This window comes from Homalodisca vitripennis, unplaced genomic scaffold, assembly GCF_021130785.1.
Source record: "Homalodisca vitripennis isolate AUS2020 unplaced genomic scaffold, UT_GWSS_2.1 ScUCBcl_7586;HRSCAF=15336, whole genome shotgun sequence".
Classification (NCBI taxonomy): Eukaryota; Metazoa; Arthropoda; class Insecta; order Hemiptera; family Cicadellidae; genus Homalodisca; species Homalodisca vitripennis.
Window position 1 is genome coordinate 20,972 of NW_025783717.1, and position 9,930 is coordinate 30,901.

At 31.4% G+C, this 9,930-nt stretch overlaps 1 protein-coding gene across 1 annotated transcript; it reads left to right on the forward strand.

The window, feature by feature from the left end:
* The first annotated feature begins 1,080 nt into the window (after nucleotides 1-1,080).
* Nucleotides 1,081-3,664, forward strand: LOC124374233 (helicase POLQ-like). The gene is made up of 3 exons (XM_046832486.1): nucleotides 1,081-1,201; nucleotides 1,642-1,776; nucleotides 3,059-3,664. Exons 1-3 carry the CDS (start codon nucleotides 1,100-1,102, stop codon nucleotides 3,137-3,139), a joined length of 318 nt encoding a protein of 105 aa, XP_046688442.1. The 5' UTR covers nucleotides 1,081-1,099; the 3' UTR covers nucleotides 3,140-3,664.
* The last annotated feature ends 6,266 nt before the right edge of the window (nucleotides 3,665-9,930 follow it).

A 9,930-nucleotide genomic window follows, 5' to 3' on the forward strand; every position in this document is an offset into this window, starting at 1 on the left:
AATTTTCACACAGCTAGGCGTACTAAATTTTTCACACCATTTTTTTCAACACCAGCTGCAAACATAGGCCATAAACAAACTAGTATTTAGTTTGTAGAGTTTGTTTTTCTGTTCTGATGTGTCTTTTGATACTTTATTAGCACAGTTTGTGCATAATAAGACTTGAAACAATACCTTTTCTTTTACTTGAGTATTCAGAAAATTTTAAATTTGCCAATATGTCACAATGTTTGCATTTACATAGGTTATGACAAGAGTACTTAGTGTGTTTACCATCAACAAATAATATATTTTACAACATTTGATTGATATATGTATTCAATTTCTTTACTAGGCTTATTCAAATAGGAAAAGTTTTTTTCTTCGATGCACTTTCAAAACTTAGGCCTAGGATTTCCATAACCTAGAGTTGAGCTAATGCTAGGACTCAGCAGTTTCATTACTTTTAATGGTCTAATGTTGTTTGTTTAGTATATTTATTCCCCCTGAAGGTTCTTCTTTAGTATAACTTTAGTCATTTAGGCATATTCAAACACAAAACTGATTTATATACTAATAAGCTCTAACTTCACAACCACTTGAAACTGTTTGTAAACAAACTACTGCACATAATATATAAACATAAAACTTTCCAAGACTACAATTACAGCTGCAGCTGGTGACAGTACAGTATTCATCATAAAAACTGCATAGAGTAAAAATAACACAAAACCAGAAAATAAAAATATGTATGAGAATGAATACCAGAACTATGAGTTCTGGGACGATTTCTCTACAGAAAATGCGCTAAAACACTTGAAACACATAATATAATTTTCATTTTTATCAAGATCTTCCGTGGTTTAAAATACCAAGTGTTATATATTGCCATTTTCAGGAAGAATCCAAGAATTTTTCAGTAAAAAATAAAAAAAAAATCCATTTTTTAGCGATGTTCTCCCCTTTAAGTGCTTCTTTGTTCACAGATGCTGGACGTTCTATGATGCTTCAAGCTGTTATTGTCTGAGATGCCGTCCAGATTTACTAATTGCTGCTTCTCCCAAGGAGCTGTCAGCAAGCAAGATTGTAAGTGGTTGTTTGTTCTAAGGTGCTGGATGACATGTGGTGCTTCAAGCTGTTACTGTCTGAGATGTCCTCCAGATTAACTCACTGCTGTACTCTGGAACTGCTACCTCTCATGGAGCTGCCAGCAGTCAAGATTGTAAGTTGTTGTTTACAGATGTAGAACTGTGGTGAAGCATTTACTTTCATCTCTATTAAATCAAAGTAAAACTATATTTTTAAATATAGTTTACTAAGAATTATTTAAATAAAGTGTAGTATAGACAATAAAGTTAATTTAATTAATGTTCTTCTCTAAGTTTATAATTTATTTCTTGTGTGTTTAACATTTTATTTGTAACGTTCTATTCAGCTAATTAATTCCATCACTGCAGCTTGAGGTGTGCATCCTTGAAGTCAACATTAAACTCCACTTTGCTTGCTGTATGAAAATGGAGGTCATTTTCCAAGCAGCTCTCTTCTAAATGTTTATTTCATTCAAAGTTAAAATAACTAATAGAGCTAAAATGAAACTATTCCATGATTGGCCCAAAAAGGGTTAATTAATTGCTGTATAATCTTGGTCATCTGATTTTCTAGGGAAGGGCTAAACAATTGTACAATGCAGGATTCAAGACTCTCAATATCTTGGCCAAGACTGACCCGAAGACGCTTGTTCAAGCTGTTGATCACATGCCCCAACGTATAGCTCACCAGATCATTGCAGCTGCCAAGGTTAGCATAATTAAGGATACAAGTTTAAGTAATGACAATGCAGATGTATATACTGTAGGACTTTGGTATTTTTACATTAAACGCTATTTTCTTTAAATTATAACTTTATATTAAAAATAACTAAAAAGTAAATATAAAAGAATCTTATAATTTTATTTTGTAAATAGATTAAAAATTTATATTTACATTCATAATAACTAAAGGTTTATTTTCTATAGTTGCAGTTTTTTAACGTTTCAACACTTTGCAATTATATTTTATTTTGTAAATAGATTAAAAATTTATATTTACATTCATAATAACTAAAGGTTTATTTTCTATAGTTGCAGTTTTTTCACGTTTCAACACTTTGCAAACAACTGAAAATCAGATAAATATGTAAATATTTTAGGCTGGAAACAAAAAAATATTTTACAGAAATACTTTTTTTGTAAATTTGCACAAATAATTTTTTTACTGTTTTTATTGCAAAAAAGGTATGGTAAACATTGACAAAATTACGTCAAGCTTTTGGAACAAACTCTTGAATAAAAGAAGTTTTATAGAAATATGGTTTTGTAACACATTTTTATGTAAACTTAGTGTTTGATGATAGTAAATTTACAACAATAATTTTTTTGTCTCTTTTGCTCCAACTTTTCAGATGTATCCACAAACAGTCCCTTTAGGGAAACAATTAAGCATAGTCTGCAACTGTCCATGAAGTGTTGTCTATGCCTATCTTATAAAACAGTAAATATTCATTGGATGTACTTTGTTTTTTTTATCTCTAGCTTTTCCTTGTAGGATAGAGTACAATTGAAATTGATTTCTTAGGCACTGGATATCAGCTACTTGTTTTACAAATCCTACTATATATATATCTATATAAAACGATTACTCGATATTGCTTACTATTGATTTAGTTCCGAATGATTGCTGTCTATAAAATTGGACTCTCCCAGTTGAAGTGTTAATGTGTAAATAAATCAATATGACCCAATTCGAAGAAAATCCATAAAAAGCTCTAATTTCTAATTTTTGAACACACACACACACACACACACACACACACACACACATATATATATATATTTACATATACTAATAATACTATAATTAGATCACCGCATTTAAAATTATCTAAAAAGTCAGATGTTCAATTTAATAACAGTTTCTAATTACTCAATACACTTGCAATAAAATACTTTACTATTTTCATTTTAGTGAATTTAAACTAAACTGTGAATTTCATTATTCTTTCAATCAAATTTGGGATCCTACTTATTTAAAAATTTTTCAGTTGATGCTGTTAGCTAAAGCTGAAAGTTTACAAGAAGAAGCCGAGGATGTGTTGGAAGGCCTCAGAGAAACTTCCAGGTGACGTCAAGCAGCCAACTAGTGAAAATTATAAGGCTTGTACAATACACTACCATCATTACTTGATGAAAGAACTATCAAGGGAAACTTAACTAAGTATTTGAACAAGGAGAAAAATTCCAATTAGCAGGTCCATATCTCCCAACTGGTATACAAGGTGCATTCGGAAAGTAAGTACTGTTTGAAATAAAAACACAAACAGCCTCTTTTTTATGATAATTTTGTTTTTACATTGAAGATTGTACCTTAAACCTTTTTCCAACATAGTTTCCAACATTTGTTATACACTTTTCATGGCAGGTGATCAGCTTATTTAAACATTGTGCAACTAAACATCTCACCAGATGACAAGCACAGCTTGTGATAACCTAAGCTAGTCCCAAAACAGTTCTTGAAATTTGTGGAGATTCATTTTTCTTTTAACTATGATCAAAATGTTACTTAAGAACATAAAACATACTATTGCTATTAAGAGCATTTTGTTCTCCTAAAATTTGCATAGAAAACATAATTATAGCATTGATAGATACAGACCAACATCACGAGAAAAACTATAAGAAAACGCAAAATACACATAATTTAAAATCACATGTTGTTATGTCATTATCATTGTCAGCTTGCCTTTTTATTGAACAACATAATCATTAACAAAAAATATTGTTGGCCAGTGTGTTGACTTGTGATATATTTCCCTGGTAACTGGAAAGCTGCCTTTAGTTTTTATACATAACAGCAATTTCTTAAATTATGAATTTCCCACACTATTTTGAACATAATGTTCTCATGTCATATAATTAGACCTCAATTTCACAGATCACAGGTTTTGTCACATTACACAATTTTATATTCTGCTTTCTTTTTAGTAAACTGGAATATATTGACAAATTCAAAATTTAATTAGCAATTCTCACATTTAATATAGAGTAGTTGCTAAATCTACATTACAAATCCCAAGAAGATGTATCTAACCCAAATGGCAATAATATTACATATTGTTATTACAGGTCAAAAAACCTGAACAAAATACTAACTGCACAGTTCAGGCTGAAAATTTAATGTACAATGTCCTTCTATTACACCTTATCTTAAAAATCCCATAATAATCGTTATATAAATTGATGCAAGTGGGTTCAATTACTATGTTAGTATTTCCTAGTTCAAATTAACTGCATTATTTTGCTCACATGTGTGAACATTTTTTTACATGATTTTTCTGATTAGTTTTTTATTAGATGTTTGGATTCCATCATGGAATTTTTTAAATATTTTATAGCGTTCTCTCCATCTTATTTTTGTTTTTTTCGTAGTAAATGGTGGTGGCGTTTTACTACTTTTCTGTTGTTGTAAAATTTTTGTTGTAATGAACTTGTAAATGTTTAAAACACCCACTGTATATGAGTTATTGTTAACCCTAGAACTGTTTAATCGACATAATTATGTCGGTTTAATGCCGCTTTTGTGGTGTTAACCGTCAAAATTTTTGTCGATCAAACATTCCCTCCTATAATTACTTTTCATAATATACTCCGGGTAACGTATCGATATAATTTCATGCACCATTGGATTCGGGAAGAAAAATGCTAAGGAAACAGATGAGTTTTATTCCTCTTTGTATTATGGTTATGACGTAGCAAGCTTGTTATTTTGAACGTAAAAGAAAACGCGACGCCGTTTGTTGTGACCGCCATATTGCCGCTGCCGTTCTGTATCACTTTCGTGCCGAGCTGTGGATATTTGTAAGTTTTAATAGTTTTACGCGTGTTTTAGAGTTGTCGTATTTAATGTGTAGTGTGTTGTTTGATGTCGTAGTAGTGTAAAACATATATATATTTTAGAATAAATCAATTTTCTAGTCACTGAAATATGTTTGAGAAATTACCGGCTTTGTGTAGGCTATGGCAAAATGACTTGGCTAAAATACATTTCACATTGTTATTGTTTTCACTTACTAAACGTTATTTATAGTACTCTTTTAGCTCTGAAGTAACTATTTATTTTGGTAAATAGATAGTTTTCACAATAAAATATATATTTCCTGTAATTTCTTTGGTTATATATAATAACTGTTTGGGTTATTCTCTATTTTTTTTAATATCTTTAGTTATATTTATAGTTTTCTAACTACATAATATTTCCTATTACTTATAAACCATAAATTTATAAATTTTGATATAGTACAAGCTTTAGAAACTATTTTATATTTTTGCTGAATGAAAATTTTTCGCAAAATTTTTGAATAATGGCAAAATTTAACTTTTTTTACTTTTCAAAAAATAATTTATGGTAATTATTTTATTACTACTATATATTCTATTTATTCTAAGTAATAAAATATGCAAAATAACATGTATTCATAGATAAATGTGTTTGAAAAAACTTGTTTTACCAAAGTCTTACGTGTACCCCGATTTTCAGAATTTATACGCATCGCTGCTTTTTGTTCTATAGCTTTATGATGCTTTCATAAATGTGTATAATGTTTATGTTTTTCTGAAACTAGATAAAATTTGACACAGAATGGCTATCTCACTTATAAAATATTTCTCACTATAAACTTCATTTGCTAGGTATGGTCCCCCCCAAATTTAAGAAAATATTTTTTTGTAAATTTTATATTTGATTAAAAAAAGTGTTTATTAGAAAATTTTTTGATGGGTTAATTTTACAATATAGTGCAATTCTACGTATTAATTCTGAACACAAAATATATACTCTTATTTTATATTGCTTTTATTTTATATTTTTAATAATTTTTTAAAAAAAACCTTGCGCGAAGCTCCAAAACAGCCCGACAGTACAGGATGAAATGACCGCCAGTTCTAGGGTTAACATAATGTGTTATTGTTAACAATAATAATATGTATTATAACAGGTGTATATATTTGAAATGGTAGCTAATGCAAAAACATTATATAAGACTAGACGTTTATGTAAATAAATAAAGGCATTTGACGATAAAAATTTGTATTATTTCAATTCCTGTGAATCATACTAATACTACAGCAATTTGCTGTTTTTATTTCCACAGTACATATCAGTAGTAGTTTTAATCAGTCCCTCCATAGTGTAAGATGGAAACCTCAAGTTTTAGCTTTACGTTTTATAGAGTAATAATTTAAGGTATTACTAATACAATTTCATTAAATACAGTTTCCTTCAGCTCAGCTTATAGAAACAAAGTTTCTAATAGAAATTAACCGTTTCAAATTCTCAAATCACATCTAAACAGATTTGAGATACCCTTAATTTAATTTCTGCTTGAAGCTCATTTCATTGCATGTGCAGAGGCTTTAGGCCTTAGTAAATCGATTAACAAGGTGCTGTTCTGAGAAGTCCATACCAAATCTAGAGAAGTATAGAAATATACACTTAAAAATGAATTTAATTTGACATATATGACAAGAGTTGATATAATTCTAGAGTAATGGATTTTGGAAAGGTCCTGCATTACAGGCACTACTTCCATCCACTGTTCTTATGAGAATTTAAAATAAAACTCGCCTAATGATTCAGTGTGACTGCTTTGCTTCATTTCCGCTTGCACCCTGTCCATAATTTCTAAATGAATTAAAAATTTAACTACCTATTGCTATGTAATTAGTGGTGGTGTATTCTATTTATAACTTTGACATGAAATAAACTTTAAAATTTAGTGAATGTTTAGTTTTAACGAATTGTAATATCTGTATAACAAATGAAAATCAGGTCCTTTAGCGGCATCTCTTGACTCAGTGTAGTGAGCAATATCTTACCTCATATTGTGATACCTGTTCGCTAAACTAAACATGGGCAGTGGAGAGATTTGGACTCTTTAGTTATTTCAATTGAATCAAATTTCTTTTTTTTATGAATATGTTTGCAAATATCATGAATATCTCTAGAAATAAAATTACACATACATTTTAATCAGGTATCTGATTGATATAGCTTGCTTGTGTTAATCTTAAGAATTTATGAAAGCTAGAATCCGATTCAGGTTCCCCAGTACATCAAGGGTTACTCAAGGGGCTGGAAGAACTTCTCTTCTGTCTACACAATATTTTGAAACCCAATCGAGGTATGGACTTGAAGTTTAGCATGAAGCTTAATGTAATCCAATAAAGGGCAACATCAGGTTTGATGATGGTGCATGTCTCCCCACTTGTATTTTTGACAATTACGCTGCCACTGAGTGGGTCTATCTGTCTTCTCCGGGAATATCTCAAGAAAGAAATAAGTTATAGATTTGAAATATGGTTGCATTTGCCCTAATAGCATTGGGCCCTGAGCATTAGCGAAATGAAACATTCCCACAAGATATCTTGAGAATTGGTTGAGCTATATACTTGAAATTTTGAATGTATTGATTTCTCTCAGGGAGCTGGCTAAATTTCAGTTCTTTCTGTTTTCTGTCCATCTTTCTTTTTCACGAGATATCTGAAGAACAAATTGAACTAGTTATAAACCTGAAATTTTGCATGAAACCTCATTTTTTACATAAATAACATGGAGTTTGATGATTGTGCAAGTGCCTCCAGAGGATCTGGCTGAATATCCATGAAGCCTGTAACTCATAGAACTGGAAACATGATTCTTCTATCTGTTTGTCCAAAATGTTTGTCATGGGACTGGCCAAATTTCTCTGTTATACATTTGAAAATTCTGCACAAAACTTTAGTAGAGCCTTTTACACGACACGTCATAGTGTGGCTTACTTACTAACTTGTATAAGAGTAGAAAAAGTAAATAGGTTTGTTAGTTCGCATTATCCACTGGTGAGTAATAGATAGGGATATAGATTTATGAACTTAACCCAGTTAGAGCTGACGTCCTTCCAGAAGGATTGATGCAATGTTCTTTTTATGACCTTGTGGATTTTAGTACAAGTTAGCGCCACCGAAAAGCAGCACTGTTTATTTGTCAAACATAACCTAAAAATTTGTTTAGCACATGGTTTTTCACTGGAGTCTTTTAAGTGGCCTTGTTCTCATGATATAAACATTCAGTTTTGAAAAAATGGATGAAGAGGACGTTTGTTCGTGTGGATGGGTAAGTCCTATAAATTTATTAGTTCATATATAAATGTTATTACTTTATATATTGGTAGCTAAAAAGGTATTATTATGAAACTAAAATGTGTAAATGTTTTTCCTGAACATAACCTAGATACTATTTCTCATGTTGTAAGAGATTCCTTCCAGAAGGACGTTAGCAAAATCTACATCAGAAAACATATGGTTTACTTAGTTCGATTATTTACATAGTTCAGGTGAACAAATAATATATTTTTTTGTTGTGTGTGTGTTAAAATGTTGTTGTTTGTTGTGTGAATGTGTGCATGGTGTGTGGGGGCGGTGGTGGGGGGTTTGTTTTGTGCATGTTCATATGCCAGTGTGATTTTTTTATTTGGCTTACCAATAAAATTATCATATTTGTTTATTTTTTAGGAGGTTTGTTCCCTTGCACCAACTATTAGACTTTATTGAAGGCAATGATGATGCGATACCAAACACTGGAGTAGATATAACCTTACTACCACCAACAAATGCAACAGCTGATATGACGGATGAAGACTCTGGAGAGGAAGATAATGTTGAGATAGACAATGTCCCTCCAAGCCAAGTGAATGCTCCTGCTTTGCTTGAAGTAGTAAACATACCTTTTGATGAGCAGAAATCAAATATTTGTGAAAATGAAAATACAGAGGAACTTTCAAAAACTGTTTCTATAGAACAAAAGACTCACAAAAGGAAGAACAGAGACCTTTTGCTTTCCACCCGAAGTACTCAGTTGAGTGAAAAGAAAAAAAAATCTTTTAATTGGAAAATTAATTCTGATTTAGAGACAATACTTGAGGATTGGCACTAATGTTAACGGTTCCCAACATTGAAAAGACACCTTTAGAATATTTTGAGCTATTTTTTGATGAAGATGTCATAAAACATGATAGTGACATACACCAAATCAATATTGCAGCTAAAAGGAACCGTTTGGGTGATTGCTCAGAAAGTGAGATGAAATCATTTCTTTGTGTTTTGCTACTAAGTGGCTATAATACTGTGTCCAGAAGAGAGATGTACTGGGAGCAGTCATCGGATTGTCATAATCCCCTTGTAGTAGAAGCTCTCTCACGTGACAGGTTCAGATTTATAATGCAAAACTTGCATGTATGCAACAACGATGAGTTAGATCATAAAGACCGATTTGCTAAGATAAGACCACTACTGGTAAAAATAAATCAAAGATGCAAAAAGTTTTATGCCACATCACCAAAACCACTCGATTGATGAAGCATGGTTCCATATTTTGGCAGACATGGGACGAAGCAATTTTATTAGAGGGAAACCTATTCGTTATGGTTTTAAATTTTGGTGTGGAGGGCCTAGCAATGGATATTTAGTGTGGTTGGAACCTTATCAAGGTTCAGGAACTTTACCACCGCAATATGCCAACTATGGTCTTGGTTATGGCGTTGTCATGACGTACGCCGATACACTAGAAAAAATGCCATATACCTTTTATTTTGATAATTTTTTCACATCATTTCAATTGCTGAGTGATCTAAAACAAAGAGGAATCAATGCAACAGGTACCATAAGATGCAACAGATTTGGTAAAGGATGTCCCATCTCAGAATCAAAAACTGTGAAGAAGAAACCCAGAGGATCTATGGAGTATGCTAGTGACCACGACAGTGGGCTTTTTTGTTAGTTTCTTGGAATGACAATAGTGTCGTTAACATTGCAACCAATAGTGACACTGTACACCCTTTGCGCCACGTGCAAAGATATTCACAAGAGAGGAAAGAAAAGATTT